The sequence below is a fragment of the Columba livia genome, chromosome 7 (genome assembly GCF_036013475.1).
Source record: "Columba livia isolate bColLiv1 breed racing homer chromosome 7, bColLiv1.pat.W.v2, whole genome shotgun sequence".
Taxonomy (NCBI): Eukaryota; Metazoa; Chordata; class Aves; order Columbiformes; family Columbidae; genus Columba; species Columba livia.
Window position 1 is genome coordinate 27,136,930 of NC_088608.1, and position 22,102 is coordinate 27,159,031.

The window sequence follows — 22,102 nt, forward strand, 5'->3', positions numbered from 1 at the left end:
AATTAATAACCTACCAGTCATCCCAAATCCATTATAATTTTATGTTATCACAATCCAAATATGGCCTCTGACAGAAGTTTTCATTACTGGAAAATTCCTACCAAGGGGCAGTGGCTGAGAATGTAAATTTTAAACAAATTTTTCTACATAAACCAAGATAATCCTAAACTGCCAGTTCAAATCTAATCTCAGAAAGTTACGCACAGCCTAGTCCCTTATCTATTGCATAGACAGAATGAAAGCAGATCCCTCCATTAACTGGGATTTTAATCCTAGCTGTGCTGACAGAAGGTTTTGCACTTGAGGTGTGAGAGTCAGAGCACACAGGGAAACATCTGCCATGTGCACCAATGACCTTTGCAACTTTTCAAATGTCCCAGCATGTTCAGTTCTGGGGGTCTGGTCCAGATCCAAAACTTTGGGCTTGTTTAGTGAGAAGATTCCAGGCAGTCCACAGCTGACCCTGGCCAGTCGCACTGGAACTCCAGCTTGCTGACGTGGAGGAGCAATACTGTGCTGGGGACTGAGCGGGTCCAGATGCTGCTTCTCTCTTTAGAAAGGAAATTATAGTCTGTAGAAGAGGAGCTTGGCACAGCCAGCCTTCTGAGCTAGGAAACTTCATGATCTGTTGGAGTATATTAACATGTACATTTTTAACTCCAACAGAGACATAGCTTGTTTCTGGAACAAATGTTTGATAGGGGCTGAGCTGCAGGGCCTAAGGGAATGTGAGGGGCTGGATGATTTCATTTCCCCTAAGCTAAGGCAGTTGGCAAACATGGGTGCCGTTTGATGCTTTTTTGCTTTTTTTGTTATGAATTGTGTGGATAATTGATGGCAGGTTGCCGAGAGCCTGGGATAGGCCTCCTTCATGAAAGCTGAAGGAAGGGCAGTTTGCCTTTATTTCACTGGTTCTGTGCTGATTTCAGAAATAACAAAGACTCAGTAGGCATTTAAAGGTACCAGGCTAAGAGAATAGAGTCGGCTTATTACATGCAGTGGCAGCCTGGATATCACCCTTGGATCCCTAACTGCTGCTGGATCTCAGCACCCACTGCCGGAGCAGCTCTTCAGGTGACAGGGATTTTGATCTCCAAGTAGTTTTCCCAATATCATTCCCAAGCTCTGAACTGACATTCCATACTGCAGAACAGAGGAAAAATAAAGAAAACATGTGGACCTCCAGAGAGCTGCATTAAAAAAAAAAAAAAAAAAAATTTCTTGCGCAAACAAACCTGTTAATATCATATTCAAATAAAGTATTTATCATCTTAGTTATACACAAAATCTGTACAGGTGTCTCTCCCTCAAGCTATTTCAACAGTTACCGCACGAAAAGTATTTCCACAACATGTAAAATATCAGAGATTGCTAGTTCAGTGCCGAGTTGTACAAGAATCAAATGTAGTTAAGCTTCCACTTCACAATCAGCTTAGTTGTGAGAATAAAACTCCACTGTTTGAAACATTCATTTGAAATTAATCACTTTGCTTACTTTCATGCTAATCTATGAAGGATAACAAGAAAAATGTATGTTTATTCAACTTTTCCAAAGTGGAAATCAACTCAGAATTACAATTAGGACCTTCGATCATTCATTCATTTTCCAGTTCTTTGTTGCACAAGTGGGAATCGGTACATATTAAACAAACCAATTTACTGTAATAAATAAACCCTTTTTACCATCAAAGTAATTCACCTACAAGGAAAATAATTTTGGAGCGAATGAAAAATTAAGAATGCAGGAATTCCCAGTTAGAACCAGTGTTGGAAGGTGACCACCAGAGATGGCGCTGAGGCCAGGCAGGGTGCGAGGAAGGAGCAGGAACACGACAGTCTCTGTCCGTCTTGCTCAGAGCAAGGAAAACTGGCATGTGAAATGAAGAAAGTCATTGTCCTATTCAAATAAAAGTCAATTCCCTGCCCGAAATGTGTTTCTCACCCAAGAAGGGGGCACCTTGGCAGTGGGGCTGTCCAGTCAAACAGTCCGAATCCTGCTCCACTGCCATAACTGAATGTTGTAGTGCCAGAGTGAAGTTCCCTCCATCATCCTACTCATACTTTGGAAAGAAACTGCACCTTCTGAAATCTCCTGATACCCTGCCTTTAACTGAGGGCTGAGTAACAGGCTCACAATCAAGCCTGAAGCAGGAGACATTTATAAATATAGAGCAATTAATTTCTTGATTCATTGAACTAAAAACGTCAAAGAATAAATTAATTTTGTGCTAAAATTCCTATAATTGGGAAATGAACATCATCATAAAGGTATTAAAGAGCAACATAAAGTCATTCCTATTATTTAATCATATTGTTTCTAGCCAAAATATAGAAACTGCCAACCTCACAGCAGTGCTGATACAGAGTATGTTTCTTTCATGGCGCAGAATTGAGGGAAGGCGCAGTGGAGGGCATAACTAACCTTACATTTCCCATAAATAGCTATGTAATTTCAACTTAACTGCACTGTGAGTTCTATAAAATCCCTTTATGAAATACATTTTTCCTGTGTACTTCATGTTTATGGTGGGCTGGATTTATGTAATTATGCACAGTTTGAGGTCAATATAGAAAACAGGCCTTGTTCATTACTGGCAGGCTCTCTCCAAAAGAATACACTCTGAGGAGCCCAGCCATCAGGCACAGAGGCAGAACAGATAACTGGTAAGGTACAAAGCCTGCAGTTCCTTCATTCAGAATATAATTATTCTTCAGAATATCTCAAGGGCAATAAATGAAATACCAGATGCATGCCTAGTAATAAACAATGAAACAACAGAATAACATCCATGTAAATCATCACTCTGTTAAGAGAAGCATCATCTTCTGAACAGGACAACAAACTTAAGTGTCTTTTGCAAGACATCCTTCTGTGAATGAACTTTACAATGTAACATACGTGATGTAAAACAGGTGCCTAGAGCTCACTGTGAAATCCAGAACGCGGTCACTGTGTGAATTAATATGCAGGGAGGGCCTTCCCTGTTCCCCGTCCATATTTGAAAGGAATATTCTGACTCAGCAGACAGCTGGACGTATGTGTCTCATCTCTCCATGTTTCCACTTCCCAGTGCAACATCCTTAACACCTGAAGAGCTTAGGCAGAACGCATTAGGATGTACACTGTTTTGGAAGGGGATGCCATTTTACTATGATGTAGCAATATGATGCTTTCAAAATTATTCAGAAAAAAAAAAAAATCAAAGTCCACACATAACACAGGAATATTAAAATATTAGTAATGAGGTACTTGAAAAGATCTGGAGAAAAATTTCTCTTCAACTTTCTATTTCCTGTTCTAAAACTCTATCAGTGCTTGACAAGTAAAAATGTTATTGCTGCCTTGAAATTTTAGTGCCAAGTTGCACAGATCACAAGAGCTCATAATACTCAGAGGTGCATTGCACAGGAGCTAGACTATGCTTCATACAGGCTCCAAAACTTGCTTTAGAAACTTACTCCCTTTCAATCCTTAAGTCCTGGTATTAATATTCATTTCTTATGAGCATAGGTAACACGTTAAACTGAGTGGAAAACTTTCCTACACAATCAACAACTGATTAATTTCAGGTAATTGCTGGACTATTCACATTATAAAAATAGAGAATTAAAAAGCATTACAACTCAGAGAGAAAGCACCTTAATCAAAAAAGCAAAGTCAGTTTGGATCAAAGGGAGTTATAATATGTTTAAAATTTTTCTACTCTCTGTTCTGTTCTCAATATTCTTATGTAGCCTGAGTAACATATATACCAGCCTGTTCAAGTCTTTCCATTTTACCAGATAACTTTCCTTTTTACTAGATTTACTAACAACATTTCTGTCTGCAGAGTCTCTTTGAGTCAGCACCATCTAAAGTGCTGGTGCAACATATGACTTAAGCTTTAATCATGTATGACACACCAGAAATTTCACAGGCTACAAAAACCTGCATTTTGCAAGAATATCAGACTTCTCGTAATACAGCAGTGAGTGTATTAACATAGGTGCTGGAAAACTCATTATGCATTTAGTTTAATTGAAAGAAAAACATTGCCCTTCAGGCATTTTGCATGAAGACAATTCCATTTCCAAAACCAAGGCTGTCTGGTACCATGCTCCTATATGTTTCCCACAGGAGAGGAAATTAAAAAAAAATAAAATTAAATTAAAAATAAAATATTTTAAAAAAATAACCCAAGAAAACTAGTCTATGCTAGGGAAAAAGCATTTTGAGGAAACATTTCAGTGTTTTTCAGTAGTACATCTATCAGTAGGGATAATGGCTAGATCAGCAATTTCTCCCAGTCCCAAACATACTACTGGTCTACAAAAATGTATAGCAGAGTTAGACACAATGGCACACATCTACATCACACTTAGGAACAGGGCATATGTTTAGTTCATTAAGACTTGAAAGAAACATTTCAGATGCCTGAGGAGATTGTGCTGCATTGCACAAAAAATATTAATATAATTGCCTGGCTTCTGTAATGACCTACAGGTTACACAGCTGTTACTTTTTCTTTTTAATATGTGTATTCCTGAAAAATTGATTTTGCTATTCCTAATCAAACTGAAGATATTAGCTAAGCTTTTCAGTGTGACAGAGGCTACTGTCAGCCAGAACCATTTGCAACTTGTTTTATTAAACATGACTTAACCACAGTTGTGTGATCCCACTAGTTGTCTTCTCAGAGAAAGGCCAGCAGCACTAGCAGCATTGTTTTTACAGGACACATGAAGCTTCTCTTGCATTAGCTCCAAAATCATTTGCCAAATCCCTGTCTTACTTATACTAGATAACTCTGGGGGGAAGAGAGGGGAAAAAACAAACAAACACCCCCACACACACACAAACAAACAAAAAAACAACAAAACCCAAAACTACCACCAAAACACAAACACACACACACCCCCAACAAAACAATAAAAACCACCACACAACCACCACTCCAAAAAGCCCCAACTAAAACTACACCATCACCCTCCCTGGAAAAAATCTCACCTTCTACCTACTGAGACTAAGAGAACAAGGCCTAAGCAAGTTCTAGCCTCAAACTTCATGGTTTGTTAGATATCAAAAGGGCTTGTAATAATTTGGTATTTGTCTTGCCTGCCTACGACAAAATGTCCTAAAGCTAGCTCTGCCATTTTAACAAACAGTTAATGCTATCTGCAAACATAGGAGCATCGGCATCCTGGTATTTACATTTCATTGTGAACTGTATTACATTGTATAAACAAATTACTTAGAAAATTCTAAGTCTTGCAGACTTCAAGGAGGAATTTCAGTCTTTCAGGGTCCAGAAAGAAAGACAGAGCACACAGACACACAAAAATAAGATGGAGAGTGAATTTAGCCATTTTATAAATAAATAAAATCCAATTCAGGAAAAAAAATATTCTGATTTCTAGGTTTTTTGTGACCAGAAGTATAAGCTGGTAGTTCTAACCATCACTAGAAACTAGTTTTAGTAAAAAGTGTACCTCTTTGTTTAACCAGCCGCAAATCTATGGTTTAAAGATGCAAGATGAACGACTCCACTAATCCTAACCAGATTCAGTTTTATTTGATTCTGCTGGGGAGATAATAGGAATCCATTAAAACCATACCTTTTATTCTTCTGTGAGGGTGGAAACAAAAGGATGAACTGGAAAATGGACTTTACACATGGGCTCAAGACAGGCTGTATTTATACTGTAATTCATTATAATAACTGCTGCACAGTGTCTCAGATCTCTCTCCAAGAGCAAAGCCCTTAAGTAACTATTTGATGAAGCTACACACTCCTAGATCTCAAGACTTGCCCAGCTGATTTGAGTATCAGTTGATGGCCAGTAAATCTGGGTAATATACTATCCAACAGCGCATGCTTTCATTTCAGCTCGTCATCTATCAGCCAACTGACCAGCTTTATCTCAAAAGCAGGGATGTATTTTCAGCTATATTTTCAGACTCACTTTTTCCAGAAGTCTAAACATTTAACCTACAGGATAAGCAGGCTTTAACAACAACAAAAAAAAAGGCAGCACAAGGCAGAATACCTTTCTCCTTTTCCCATGAAAACTCTGTTGGCCCAGTAGTCTAAATGAATCAACTAGGGCTTTGAAATCAGGGCTGTCTGATGCAGACATGAAGAAAAGAGGCAGGATCTTGCTCTCTTATGTGGCATTTTGAAATTGTGTCATGAATTGCTTGGTTGCGATTCCCATCCCAGTAAAGGCAGGCAGGGAACGATCTCACCAGAAAGTTTCTTCTCATGGCATTGAGTCAACACTCACTGACATTTATAGGCTTGGAGTGAGCCACAGCTGTGTCCTGTTAGCAAACAGGACTGCAGGAGCCTCCCCTTTCCAGGCGCAGTCACGTTCCCTCCTCATACCTTCCCTCCAGCCTCGGGCTCCTGAAGCATTCTTTAGGCAGAGCTACAGATTAAGATGTTACACGCACCAAATGTTAAGTCACTATCCATTTTAGTCATGCTTAATTCTTCTTCAAAGATAAGTCTTTACTGAACATTTGGTTGCTTCACATAAAATTTACTAGTAGTTCATCAATCGCACTAAGCACATGGATCATCTTTAGAACCCCAAAAGCCATAACGTGCTTGTTCTTCAGCACCAAAATCCTGCAATGACCTTTTCTGCATCATATTTGAGCACAGAGAAACTCAAACCAAAGCCACTGAGATTCCCCTGAACCCAGAAACTGGGCTGTGTTTGTGAGTTGATGTTGGCTCAGGACTGGAAGCAACCGTCAGTCAAAATCATGTGAATTTGGGTAGGACAGCAAAACTCAGGGTAGCTTAATCTGCTGGTTGATTACTAAGAGTTGGCATACCTCTAATGCTCCAGTGATAACAGATTTTAAAGCTGCTGCTCATATGAAAATAATCTCTATACGCACTTATTTTTTCAGTATAATTGATAAAAGCTTCCAAGATAACTACTCTTTTATTGTAAGTATCTCAATTATACATTGTTTTTTTCTAGTTAATTCTTACTGCAGATGAATAGGTTCTGATGTTTGTTGCCCTCTTTCAAATGAAAAGCTGAAAGTCTTCATTCATTAAGGTAGTTATGCGAGCATAACTAGGTACCAGTCATCTCATCACAAGAAATAAGGCTCTTCATGTATTTCAACTTAGGTTCTAAAGTACCCTCCTGAATGGGAGATTTAAATCATCAAATATTTACTTTCTGTGTTCATTACATTCAAACACAAACAAAATAAACTGCCTATCTTGTACAGTGCCTCTAAAATAGACAAATTCCATCCTGCAGACGTTTCCAAGAAAACCAGGGGAGGCTCAAAGAAACAGAGAACAGCTGGGAGGAAAACAAAAAAATAAAAAGGACAAAGCTCCCTGAAGAACTAAGTGCTCCATATCCTCTATTTTAAAAACATGAGAAAGAGATAACTAATAAAAATCAGAGCAGTGCAATTTGCACTGGTTGACCCTGGCATTCTTCATATGGGCAAACATGCACAGCCTGAAGTCATCAAGATTTAACTCTTCTATCCCCATCATCCCACTATACCCCCCCCAAAAAAAAATTCAAACAAACAAACCCCCCAAACACCACAACAAGCCACCACCAAGAAGTGCGGCCATTTTGACTCAGTGTGGTAAAGCTGCAGAATACTGGTCCGCACACTGACAGAGGTGCGCTTACTGAAACCTTACAGGAAGCAAGAGTTTGTGTGATTCACTGTCTAGAGATTTCTTTGCTGAGGAGCCAGATTCCAGTTCTGAAACTAGCCAGCTATTCAACATGAAAACCAATGCAATTCAAGAAATATATTATTAGCATGATGACTCAGTACATATATTACAGTAGGACCCTAAGGCTTAATTTGAGATCAACAATGCTTTGTGCTCAGCACTGCACAGATTCAGAAGAAGGTCCTGCACTTTACAGTAACACCATAAAATCAAAGACTACTCAGGTTTAGATAAAATGTTCTACCACTACAGCAAATGTTTCAAACAGTGGAGGAAATTAAAAAACAGAACAATAACCACTAAAAAGAAAAAAAGAAAAATAAAATAAAAGGAAAAGAAACAAACACCACCAAGTAAAAGCCTATTTCTCTAACCTCAGTCCTAATTTTTGACGTAGGCTTGCGGCACTCTGCCAGTCATTAGTGTAATTCCAAAATTCAGTGCTGTCACAGCAGCCATACTGCCGTGTTGGCTCTTCCTTCCCCACACGGCTCCATTTTCCATGTTCTGCTTTGCTTGTTGCCAGGCTTGATGTCTCTTACATCAGGCTCTTCCCTTCCTTTGTTGCCAAAGCATGTTCCAGTATTTTCTGACTCTTGCCAAAGAAAGAATTTAAACATCTGGAAATCATCCTCCATTCCCTTCACCGGCAAGATGTGTCTGCCTTGCGAGGTACTGCCCATACATTGAGAATGTCTACTGTCTTAAGACATCACACATTTTATATAAATACATAAAATGCACTACATATCTCTAACACACTATATATTACACTACTCTAAAATTTAACATGCACTAAGTTACAAACACACATGAATTTCATTTAAAAATTTAAGCCTGTACACTGGTAGCTTTACAGCCTGAAACATTCCTGATTTGAGAGAGTTCTAAACTACAGATATTTACAATAGATATGGTACATTCAGAATTGTGTTATTTCTCTAGTGCATGAAACTTGACATTGAAATACATTATTTTTTCACTAAGATTTCCTGGGCAAGAAGGGGGAAGCCTTTAACAGACAAACCAAGATTTCAGATGTAAAGCTGGGAGTCTTTTGTATGATCTGCCTGTAATGATGCCACCAAAGTGCCATGATCTGAATAGGAGGTCTGTGAAAGTCTTAACCATGTCTTCAGAAGTTGTTTCCACGTGCATTTCCCTTCACTACTCAGACAATTCAAGGGTTTTTAAAAGGCTGTTTTATAAAATAATAGAGGATGGCTAACAAATCAGACTTTGTGTTGTAAGAGACAAAGTAGGCATACTGCAAGTATTCTGTCTTGTAAACCCTTTGTCAAAAACGTTGTTTTAAGGCCTTACAGGCCTAAAGAAACACTGTCAATGCGGATAGATAGCATGTTGAAAGTTCTGCAGAAGTTAAAGAAAATACACCTTCAACACTGGATTTTCTTTAATTGCATCGTGAAGCAAAGAAGCTGATGACCTGTGCTTTTAGAAACCAATAGATTTTCAATGCATGCATTAGGGTATGTTGCTATTGTTGTTTGGGGTTTTTTTATAATAAAAGAAGCCACTCCTTTAATGGAAAATTAAAAGAAAGGAAAAGAGATACTACTTTCTGTCTACATCTCTGAAGGAGTGGAAAATGCAAACCATTTCCATTCCTCTTCCACGGCCTGAAGCCACCCAGAGCTGAGGGCTCCTCCAGAGGGACGAGCCCCAACTCACAACCAAGGTCTCTCTGTAAGTTCCTGCCCCTTCTGCTTTGCTTCATCTGCCTTTCTCAGTGTTTTGGACACACTGAGGATTATTCATGCTGGTAGGTGTGCACACAGCAAAAACCTTGAATAAAAAATATTCAGTCTTCAGAATATTTCTTATATTCAAGCCTGGGTCCTCTAAATTTCCATTTCACCTTTTTTATTTTTTTTCTTTCCATAAATTACCACTTGGGCCAACATTGGACTTGATCACTGAAGGATAAACAAAAGCCTCTCATCCTTTTCTGCCAAATGAATTATGAGAACTATGTTTTTCTTTACCAAGTCCCACTATGTGACAAAGAATAGCATCTTTAGTTTTAGCTCCCTCTGATCAGAGAGCAGAACCCAAACTCTGTCATCATCACTCCAGCCTACACTTTTCCAAGATAATTCTCCTCTTTGTATTTCTTACCCAGATTTTTGCACAGAGGGCAAGCATTTCATTCCTCATTATCATCTGTGAATTTCATTAATATCCTGTTTCTTTCCTGATCTACATTACAGAATACTGTCTGTGAAACCACAAGATTTCATCCACAACAAAGACACATTATTCTTAACCATGTACCTTTATTTCATTTTCCCACCACTCACAACAGCAACATTCAAGCATATACTAAGTTTTAAGATTTCATAAGACTGCACCAAATATTTTTACATCAATATGGCAAAAAGCCATAAAGCAAAAGCCTTTTAAAATTATTGGTGAGGGAACTCTGCAATGTCTTTCCCTGTAACAACCACCATATAAATGATAATTCAACAGTATACACAATGACTGAGGTTGCAGTTCTCCCTTATGAAATGTAGAGATGCTACAGTACAATCTGCGAGTCTGACCCCTAAAATACTTCAGAAATACCTGTTCAGATCTCCAAAGACCTGAAGTCTAACAGATTTTCAAACTTCCTGATGAATAAATGATGAATTTTCCAGAATTATGATAGATTAGCTTTCATTGTAGAAACAATACTTGGCAGCTACAGACACCTTCCGCCAGCTCAGTAACAGCAGCAATGCTGTCAGGCAACATTAAGCCAGGACAAGCCCAGAACCACAACCTGCTTTGTTAGCATGAAACCTCAGTACTTAATCTCCATTTTAGTTGATTTAGTTGGTAGGTTTCTACAGGCCTAGTGACAGCTACCACAGAGGATGCTCTTTCTTCATCTTCTTGTGCAAAGCATCACCACCATTGGGACTAGACATAAGTGAAAATAAGTGATGCTAAAGTATATTCTCCTTTTCTAATGGAAAGAGGAACTACAGGAAACTTCCAGGAGTCTTAGAGGAGTGAGATGACCCAGCTATTTAATGGTATCTTTTCTAACAAGAAGCTCATCATTAACGTAAATGAGAAAGTCAAAAATAGATCATACTTTATCTTTTCTTTTAAAAAGGAATGTTTATTGATTATATCACTTGTTAGCAATAATTTTCATTCAGGTTAACTGAATGTTCATAATTCAGGGAAACTTGATTTCCCTGAAATAGTACTCATGGCTTAAAGATGGCTTAAAGATCCTTATGCCTAATAAACCTAATCATATATCCTAGTCTAAAGGCAATTCCTCTTACCAGAGAGATTTCAATTACTTATCTCAACAACGTGCCATGGGACGGTGTTACCCAATCACTGAACACATGAGGTTTTGTATTTGGAAAACTTAAGGCACTGCAGCTGAGTGAAAACAAACACTTTAAGATAGACAGAAAATGAGGCAAAAATAATTATTGTGGGATAGCAATTACTATGGCATTACACTTTGATTAGATCAAAAGATTTGGTAGAACCCTGTAAAGAAAACATTTGTGAAAAGCTGAGTGGAAAACAGGCAGTCAAGCAAGCACAGTTTCTGTTCACTGCTTCTGATTTAATTTTTTTCTTAAATATTTTGTCCTTGACCTACAGGCATATTTATCAAGATGGGAGACATGAGACTTGAGTCTAGAAAGTGATTAAATAGCAATCAAGGTCTTTTATGATCTCTTGGAAGAGAGACAGCTGCTTTAAACAAAGCCTACAGCATAACCTTGGAGGTTACCTGTAGCAATGCAGCTAGTCAGGGACAGGTGATAGTTCTTCTCAACTGAGGAACAGTTTCTTCCTGGCTTTTAGTCTGTATTTTTGTTACCATTTTAACATACAGTATTAATATTGGAGCAATGGGGCCAGGACAGACTCATGATGATACCATATCTTCCTTAACCTCTTCCTGCGCTACACTGTGATCATGGCTTTAATTGTGCCTTCACTTCAGATGATCAGCTTGCTGAGGGATGCTGGCAAGCATTTGATGACCAAAGAGTATTTGGAAAAGATATTGTATGGACCTTCTCAGCTGGACATCTACTGCACAGCAGGGAACAGGCCTCAGTGAGACAGTTCACTCTTCTGTTCCTACCCTAAATGAGTTCATGTCCAAAACTCTGAATTCCTGCCAGCGGTATCAGAGTCGCTGCTTGTGTTTCTATTTAGCCACATTATCCAAAGAACAGAACACAGAGATTCAAATTAATTCTTTAGTCCTCCCATGCTATCATTACATAGCCCAAAGGCTTTGAGTGAGAATTAGTGAAGACACAAAACACCGTGGAAGTTTTTCAGTATAAAAACAACTCCATTATATCATTCTCCCTACTGTGCTATTTGCACAAAGCTGTAGAAAAATACAAATTATCCAAAACTCCAATCACGTTTCAGCTGGCAGCAGCATGGCCAAGGAACAACCTTAGTGCAGCTCTCCAAAGACAAGACCTATCTTCAGCAGCTAATAAACATGGGATCCCCAGGGTGTGCGTGAATAGAGGTTCCCTGTGTAGAGAGCATCCCACCATGGCCCTCTGACAATCATTCTTAGTCTTCATGCTTATATAACACATGACCTTTTCCACAGCAAATGCGGGTGGGATAGTGGAATAATGGAGTTGTTCCTCACTACAAGAATAAAAGACAGCACAGCAGGCTATGAAAAATCTATGTTGCTTACTAAGAAAGGATAATTGTCTGTTTGGATATTTTAATTACCGCAGCACTGAGGGCTTATCAGTATTCAAAGCTTTCTGCCCACTATTTTTTTCATAACCATAAATCAACCTATAAAACAAGAATTTGTATGAACAAATTGTTGTGTCACTCCTATAGAGATTATCCTTTAGGGTAGTTCAGCAACAGCACTAACTTCAAATTGATCAGAATTTCAGTGAGGAAAAGTATCAACCATAGAACATAAGCTGCAACAAAAACTGTGGAGAAAAGATATGATTTGTACACACATAATATATTGATTACATTAAAAATGTAAACAGTAAAGGATGTCACCTCTGAGGAACTGCTCATCTTCAAAGTGTTGCGTGACTTATAAGCCATTTTTCTCCAGCTTGAAAGTACTGGATTTCTTAAATATGTAAAGAACACTTATACTACTAAAAGAAACATGTTTGCCTAATTCCCTTCTCATTATGCTTTGAATTAATGTCTCAGACATTCCAGTTCAAATTATACCTGACCCTCTGCATGTGACAGTCCCACCAGGGCTTTCAAAGAGGGGTTTAACAAGGTGGGTCTGTTGTGGTTTGAGATTTCAGGCAGCCAGTGCAACTATCTTTGCTTGTGCTTTGAAAGTTCAAACTCCAAGAAGCCTTTGTCAGAAACTAAAATTCCAAGTTAATCTGATTAATTTGTTCATTTTACAAGATACTTTGGTTTGCCCTGTGCATTACAATAAGAATAGGTTCTTTTGTCTATAAAATAAGTTGAAGTATAAGCCCAGTCTCTCGTCCCTGACCCAAGTGAGAAACCTTTGCATTGGCACTTTGATTTAGTCTTTCCAAGAAGAATTTCTGAGGAAAAAATTTATATCATGAGGACTTTACAAACAAAAATGTGCACGGTCACAAAGATAAACATGGGTGAAACAATCAGTGTACATATAAGGACAGATCACATGCCTCCAGCTGGAATTTTGACTATTTTTTATTATTACTTTATTAATTTTTGGCACTGAGTTCATTGCCTTTCTCTGTATATGGAAAAATACTTGCAAGACAGGCCATGAACATCTGCTCAGTTTTTGTAAAGGATCATAGTGTTGCATGAAGGTTCATGCAGAGTTTCTGCTTCCCTCACCGTCTTCCTTTTCTCAAAAAACACCAAAAAGCAAGTATTGTGGTGAGTTAACCAGTTCTAATTCTAACCACTGAAAAAAATCACATAATTTCTAGTTAACCCAGACAGAAATAGTAAATACTACTTAAATACTAAGTGCTGTTCCTAAGCAGGGTTTCCTAAGAAAAATTTTAATAAATTGAAGGGTTTGCTGGACATCTATTTTTTCTGAAAACGTTCAAAAAAGTTAACAAATTGAAAAAGTCTTATTTTTATGTTAATATGCACTATTGTTAATCAGAACCAATCCTTCGATGTTTTATATTAACACAAGCTGATATAACATCATATTGAAACAAATTGCAAAGATGAAAGGACTTCACCAAGAAACGAAGTGTGAGTGTGCCAAAACATGAATGAGAGCATGAAATGATCATTCAGTTTCTATGGCAATAATCTATATTATCTATATTTGTAAACATTGTGGGAAAAAAAATGCCTGCACTAACAACCACAGCATGCAATTGTTCTTCAAGCACAAAGCATTTACCAAAAAAAACAAAAAGAAAAAAAAAAAGAAAAAAAGGATAGCTTAACATGACCCTCAATTTTATGTATTCCATAATTCATATTTTTGAGCAAAAGTTTGCTCAGTCTGAGCAGGAAGAATCTTCTTGAGGGCTCTTCTTGTGGAAATTTCTGTCTATAATCTCCTTCCCATACTTTTACAGGCAGGGAAGCCAACCACAAATATTCAGAAGTCATGAGTCAGTCCCCAAAGAATTCTGACTTTTTTTAAAGAAATAATGGAATCTCATTTTCTGCTTGTTTAGAGCTATACTCGCTTCTATTTTCAAGTTCAGTACCTATACAAACACATGCACACTTTCTCACTAAGAAAGCAGAGGAACACATAGAAGTGAATGAACTTGGAGTCTGGAACCTTGGGGAATAAAATAAAGAATGAAGCACAGGACAACCAGGTGATCAGGTTTATGAAACGCAGGTCCTGCTTGACTAACCTGATCTCCTTCTATGACCAGGTGACCTGCTTAGTGGATGAGGGAAAGGCTGTAGATGATGTCTACCTGGACTTTAGTAAGTCTTTGACACCATTTCCCACAGCATTCTCCTGCAGAAGCTGGCAGCTCATGGCTTAGACAGGCATACTCTTCTCTGAGTGAAAAACTGGCTGGATGGCCGGACCCAAAGATTTGTGGTGAACGGAGCCAAATCCAGTTGGCAACCGGTCACGAGTGGTGTTCCCCAGGGCTCACTATTGGGGCCAGTCCTGTTTAATCACTTTATCCATGACCTGGATGAGGGGATTGAGTGTATCCTCATTAAGTTTGCAAATGACACCAAATTGAGTGGGAGTGTTGATCTGCTGGAGGGTAGGATGGTCATACAGAGGGATCTGGACCAGCTGGACCGTTCACTTGAGGCCAACTGTATGAGGTTTAACAAGGCCAAGTGCTGGGTCCTGCACTTGGGTCACAACAGCCCCAGACAGTGCTACGGGCTCAGGCAAGAGTGGCTAGAAAGCTGCCTGGTGGTCAAGGATCTGGGAGTGGTGGTCAACAGCAGCTAAGCCAGCAGTGTGCCCAGATGGCCAAAAAGGCCAACAGCACCCTGGCTTGTATCAGGAACAGTGTGGCCGGCAGGGCCAGGGCAGCGATTGTCTCCCTGCAGTCTACCTTGGTGAGGCTGCACCTCAAATCCTGGGTTTGGTTTTGGGCCCCTCACTACAAGTAAGACATTTAGGTCCTGGAGTGAGTTCAGTGAAGGGCAACAAAGCTGGTGAAGGGTCTGGAGCAGAAGTCTTATGAGGAGAAGCTGAGGGAGCTTGGGCTGTTTAGCCTTGAGAAAAGGAAGCTGAGGGGATACCTTCTCACTCTCTACAACTACCTAAAAGGAGGTTGTATCATGGAGGGTGTTGGTCTCTTCTCTCAAGTAACAAGCAATAGGAAAAGAGGAAATGGCCTCAAGTTGTGCCAGGGAAGATTTAGATTAGATATGAGGAAAAATTTATTCACAGAAAGGGTTGTCAGGCATTGGAACAGGCTGCCCAGGGCAGTGGTGGAGTCACCATCCCTGAAGGGGTTTAAAATACACATAGATGAGGTTCTTAGGAACAAGATTCAGAGGTGGACTTGGCAGTCTTAGGTTAACAGTTGGACTCAATGATCTTAAAGGTCTTTTAAACCTAAAGGATTCTACAATTCTAAAATTGTGAGACTTAACAAGACAGAGATTTTTTTTTTTCCTTTCATATTAATCTCCTTGGGAGCTGTGAGGACTCTTTACAAAGATGAAAGTCCCATAAAAACCAAAGCAGTATCTGGCATGAATGCTCAATGTTTCTCTTATCTCCTAATGGATACAGCAGACCTTTCCTTGCCATCATATTCCCCAACACTTGTCCCAATAAAACATAGTAACCTCTTTCCTCCCTAAAGTCTCTAGTATCAGTGAGGGGATAATGGACATACTGAACAGCCCCCATTCAACCAGTTGAGCTGTTTCTGTCTCCACTAAGACCAGCCAATTCTCCTCTCTCCTTTGCATGCTTTCCAGACAAAGTGAAAGACCTTGTGAATTCAAAGGTGGCAAAGAGAATAATGAATTCAAACAGAATGACCATTGTTTGGTTTTGCTTGCTCACAATGTCAAACAAGACAAATTAGACACTTTTAAATCAATACCAAGGCTCACATTAATCTCGGCTAAAGTAGGACCGATACCTCAAGAGTGGGACAGGCAAGGACAAATCGCCACAAAATTCACATATATGTGTGTGTTTCAGAAATTGATGAGAACCTAAAGGCAAGCGTAGGATCGCAGTGAGAAATACAGGAGATGGTGGCAATAGACCATCACTGCCATGCCCACATGGAATTTGCACAAACGAATTCCCCTGAAGGAGGCTATTCCCACAATTTCAGTTCTGATGTAAGTTTATCAAGAGATTTTTCACTGCTGATGTTTTGTTAAATGACTTTTTTTGAAGACAGCAATCACATTTACACTCAGAAGTGGATGCAAAAGGATCCCAGAAGCACACACTGCTTCTACGAGTAGTCTCCTCTATCCCAAATCCTATGGAAAGAGGAAAGATTATGCAGTGTGTGGAAATCCCTACACCAAAGCTTCCAAGTATTCAGTGCTTAAACAGCACATATCAATAATTTTGGCCATTTCCTGGGCACTTTTTGGCCCTACTGCATTTCTGAATTAGTCTAGGTGCCTACACAGAAATTAAAACCAGGGTCCCCATCCCTGGGGACATTCCAGGCCAGGCGGGACAGTACTATGAGCAATCTGGTCTGGGTGGGGATGTCCCTGCTTGTGGCAGGGGGGTGGACTAGGTGACCTTTGAAGGTCCCTTCCAACCCTAACTATTCTATGATTCAGTCTTTCTAGGATTTTGCAGTGCTGATTTTATTCTTAAGTAACTTTTAAACAGGAACATTTAAAATAGCTAGTCTCAAAATGGTCAGTTTTGTAGTAGGCTTCAAAGTGTCTGTTTTTCATGGTTTTACATGCATTTTAAGTGTGTGTACAATGTAGCACTACCAGCCAAGTGTTCTTGAGCAGAACAGATCAAACTGCAATGGTTTTAAGAGAAAAAAAATGAATACAGACTGGCATGAAGAATGACTGGTAAAACACTGATTTACATACTTTCTGAAAGTCTGACAGTTTTTCCTAATCTAAGCTTCCTCAAGTGAATTCTTTGCTTTGCCAGATACCTCCAACATTTTTTTACTGTAGAACTTACATTTAAGTGACATATTTGACCAACTGAATTGGGAGAAGTGAAGCAGCTGTATAGACAGTCACCTGCAGTTCAATACAACGTACACTGCTGTTACACCTCTGCACATGTACTAAAACCAAGACAAACCAAGCGTAAAAAACCTGCCAATTCTGAAGCATTTGTGGGTTTCAATGAGGAACCAAACAAAAAACTGAAACCCCTTGTTTATGCAATTAAACCAGACCAATGTGTAGGATTTACCCTCCTTTCTTCCTCACTGTGCACCACCCCTCAAAACACACTAAAACAGCGCAGAGGTTTGTGTTTGGCTGTTTGTGGGTTTTTTGTTGTTAGTGTGTAATTGTTGTTTTTTTTTTCCCCTCTAATATAAAGAACTTTGGAGAAGGAGCTTCCTCATATGTATGGTAGACAAAAGCTATTACATTCTCAAACAGGAAAATGAATAAGTAAAGTGCAAACAGATGTCACTAATTTATTACAATATATTTTGCTCTCTAACTTACCACGTATTTCTGGGTTTCCTCAGCCATCAGCATATGGGAAGTACATCCCAGAATGCGTTACTGCATTACTGGCTCATCTGATAATTTCCACAATAGCAACAAACTAGTAAATGACACGTAACAACCCCACAGACATATTGCATAAAATTTTGCCCAGCAAAAAAGTTATTGTTTTTACTAAATGGATACCAAAAAAAGGAAGTCAATATTTTCACAAGTGTTTTCTTTGGTATTATATGTAACTGAAAACCACATAATACATGTCTCCCTTTATAACAAGTATATGAATTATACTCCCAAGACTATACAAAGTGCCCCCTCTATGGGACTCCTCACACAGCTGTGCATAGTCAGGACAGGCTCATTTTGCTTTGTAGAACAAAAGTTTCAGAATTGTTGCACTGTTTTATTCATCAGGCTTTGACTCCTCCTCACTTGTGTAAGGCAGCGTACTACCAGAGAAGCTCAGTTACAAGAATAATTACACTCTTGAAAGTATGTGATAAAATAATTGAAAACTGTTCCTTTGTTAGGAATTATTTGGAAAAGAAACCAGTGTTACACATGAGAAGCCTCGGAAGCATGTTCAGGAGTACAATAGCTACAGACTGTCCCACAATCGGCGTTCTCACATTTCAGGAAACCAACATACAGCACGACATCCATCCAGACTGATGAAAGACTATAGTCACCACGCATTCTCCTGACCATCAGTCTCTCTTTCCCGGGCATTGAAATTATATTAAGTAAAAACGGAATATAAAGCAGCCTAAGAAGGTTCAGGTTACACGGGTCAGGTACGCAGCTTGCCAGCGCTCCTGCCTTCACAGGGCTCGCTACAAAGCGCCGCTGCCCGGCTCAGCAAGCCCCGGGGCGGAGGGAAGGCTGGGTGCCACCGCAGCCCGCCCCGGGGATCCCACAACCCTCCTGCAAGAGCCGGGGGGAGAAGGAGACTCAGAGGGAAAGAAAGGGAGGAGGGAAGAAAAGAACGAAAAAGGGGAAAAAAAAAAAAAAAAAAAAGAGGAAACCCACGTTTCTGTATTTCTCTAAAACAAAGAATGCGAGAAAGCAGATGTAGTTCAGCGCAAACGCCTCCGCCCTGCGAGGCTGATCTGTTTACTTGTCCCAGCTCGGCTGGCCCGGCCGCTCGCTTTTGTTGCGAACTCCCCCGCCGGAGCCGGCCGAGGGCTCCGCGCAGTGCCCGCCCGTCGCCGGTTCCTCCCGCTCCGCAGCGATCACCGCAACTCCCCGGCTGCTAACGTCTCCCTTGGTCTCCCGATCATAAGCCCCCAGCGCAAACCTCGCCGCTGCCTTCGCAGTATATAAAAGCAAAAAAGTCTCGTTACTCTTGCAGCCCACAGGTTTTCCGCACCACTTATTACCCAAATCACACAATAAGCACACGGCGTACAAAGACGGGGGGATAAGAATATACTTAGAGGGAGAGAAAGAAACTCACCACCGTCATATTCATCTTCTTGCGCTTTTATGGTTACAAATCGCCCTAATAAAGCAGCAAGGATGAAGAAAGTTCTCGTTTGTACCCAGACTGCCATCATGCCTAGATATTAGACATGTATCCTCCTGGGCAGCAAAAAGTGCAGAGACGCAAGGTTATTTTAGCACCATGAAGCCAGCTGGGGAGTCTTGCTGCCTTTCAGCATCAGTTCCAGGACAAAGTCTGCGAGCCCTTTCTTTCAGCACTAGCTCCAGCGCGGTCTGCAAACACTCCTTCCAGGGGATGCAGCTTTAAATAGGAAGAATGCTGCCTCCACTTCTCTTCCTGCCCCTTTTCAGCTCGTTCAGGCTCCTCATCATCCACTCCCTGCCAAGCAACAGTCTGATTGATGGTAAATAACCGAATCAGAGCTGGCTTCTCTCTTCCTTGAACTTTTCACAAGACACTTGCAGGATATTTTCCTGCTGCTGTGCAGTGCGTGCGCTGTGTCAGGACCATTTGTTAAGAAAGCAAAGCACAGTTCCACAAGAAGTTGTCAGGGAAAGAAAGCTCTGCTTTTCACACACCCAGCCCACACTTCCTGAGAATGGAGGGTATAGCCCAATTTGGAGCCCATTCCCTTATTAGGAACTTGATCCCTTCCAGCCTGGGAGAGGAGGATTTCCTCCTCTCCCTCGGGAACTGCTCCAGTCTCGCTGGAGCAGCATTATCAAACATCATTCCAGTCCCTGGAGAGGGGCCATGGAGCTCCCCATGCAGCTTGTTTCAGGAACCTGTAAAATAACCACCTTTTCCCCAAAGGGGCTCTGGATAATCTTTCCTCAAATGCTTAGTGTGTTCTATATTTACTGCCCTACCAGTTGGGAAGACTTGTAAATCTCTATAAGATGTTCCACACTTCTAACACCAGGATGACAATCCAAACTACCCTATTACCTGCTTTTCTCTGACGCTCTCCACCCCGTTCCTGACAACTGAAAACCTACCTAAGCCCCAACCTAGTATTTAGCCCTTAACAATGCGCTTTAATTAGCACTAGCGTGAACACTAAGTAAATCTCTCTTTTGGGGATCACTTGCACCTGCGAGTAGGGTGCTAGATTTTTTTTTCTTCCCACAGCATTTATAGCCTGCAGGGTTCCACAACTAATCCCCTAATTTGCTAAGAAATGGGGTCACCTATACCTGCTGGGGGGAAATGTAGATCCATCTCTTGGATGGCTTTCTATTGTCAGCCTCTTCAGCTTGAGAACAATCCCATTTGAAGTGGAAGTGGTGAGAAACAAATCTCTTTGCCTGGGTTCATGCAGGTTGACAACACTCTGGTTATCACAGCACGAGTTCGCACTTCTCAGTGATAGAATCATAGAATCGTTTGGTTGGAAAAGACCTTTAAGATCATCGAGTCCAACCTAAAGCCTGTGAAGTTTTCTTCCATCTCTTCAAAAGAGCATCATGCCCAGAAGAGGAAAGGTAACACAGAAAATGGTATAGCACTGCAATGCTACATCATACCTACTCTAGTAGCAAAACCAAAGTTTAACATAAAGATATGCTGACAGAGAACAAAATCAAAATTTCCCACTCTCTTGCACCAAGCAGCCTTGACACAGCAGTCTTAAACCCATACAGGGTTTCACTGCAGGAGCATAATATCCCACAGTTTCTCTTGCTCAAGAGTGATAGCTTGGAGAAAGGATAGAAATCCTGAAGCTGTAAAAGCCACTGCAATTCTATTTTGAAAAGCCATCATAATAATTGGTAAGTATCAGCTGAGAAACGAAAGTTCACATTTGTTAACCTACCCAGTCACAGGTGAAATTCTGTTTTGACAGGTTCATGAGTACTTGCACTGGTTTGCTTGTCTCAAATGTCATATATTTTAGATGTCATACTTCAGCAGAACCCTAGGAAATGTCACTTGGAAAGCTGATTTTATAATACATGATGCTGGCTAGAAACATCAGGTGCTTTAGATGATATATCTAGTTTAGAACCAGATCTGACATTTGCCATTTGCACTGTTCTATATGCACATTAGTTATGAGAGAGCAGCAAACAAGCAAGCTTACAGCCATAACCCAGCTCAATCATCGTCACGTGAAATTACACAATGCAAAAATCACTAAATAGGTTAGAAAAGAAAATAATGCATTTTAAAAAACACACTAAACAAGGTTTCTCACAGTTGGAGGCAAGCTGACACAGTATTAATTACAGAAATATAAATTTAAGAGCAGTAAGGATGAGAATATGGCCGGTGTTTTGAAAAGTCTCCTGTGCTTGTTGATGGAAAACCATTACGACAGACATGTAGGTGTTTCTGAACTATATTCTACTAACTGGAGAGGATTTATGGGAAATTTCTTATAATAAAGCTGACAAATGCTCAGACAACTCACAGCTGAAAGTTTTCCATGCAGCCTGAGGAAAGCTACAATGAAACCACAGGGAATTCAGACTCTACCACAGAATCACAGACATGGCCACACACTGCTAAAACTTGCCTTTATAGTTGCTAACTTCGTCCTCAAAATTAGATAACAAGTTCTCATACTTATTTCTCCCAGTCTTAGGTCTGCAAGGGGTTGGTAAATCCCTAGTGTATTCACCGTAAGAATGGAGCTCACCATCATGTTTTACAGCCTCAGAGAAAAACACAAGAACAGTATAGAAATAGAGTGACATTTTTCCCTCTCATAGTTCATTAAGAGAAGGGAGGGAGGGGAAAAAAAAAAATCAGAAGGAACTCTTTTACCATTTTCAATAGAACTTTTTCCTAAGGAGTCCGAAATTTTCAAAGGTACCTTCTGCTA

The 22,102-nt window shown here is 40.0% G+C and overlaps 1 protein-coding gene across 3 annotated transcripts in view; it reads right to left on the bottom strand.

The window, feature by feature from the left end:
• Positions 1–22,102, bottom strand: part of COL5A2 (collagen type V alpha 2 chain) — a 187,042-nt gene that overhangs the window by 89,058 nt on the left and 75,882 nt on the right. The window contains exon 1 of one of the 3 annotated variants that reach the window (XM_065069844.1): positions 19,288–19,911. The exons of the other annotated variants lie outside the window; for them this stretch is intronic. Within the exon in view, the coding sequence (XP_064925916.1) occupies positions 19,288–19,387 (100 nt within the window). The 5' untranslated portion in view covers positions 19,388–19,911. Of the gene's footprint in view, positions 1–19,287; positions 19,912–22,102 lie in introns of those variants that run through there. 3 annotated transcript variants of the gene reach the window in all.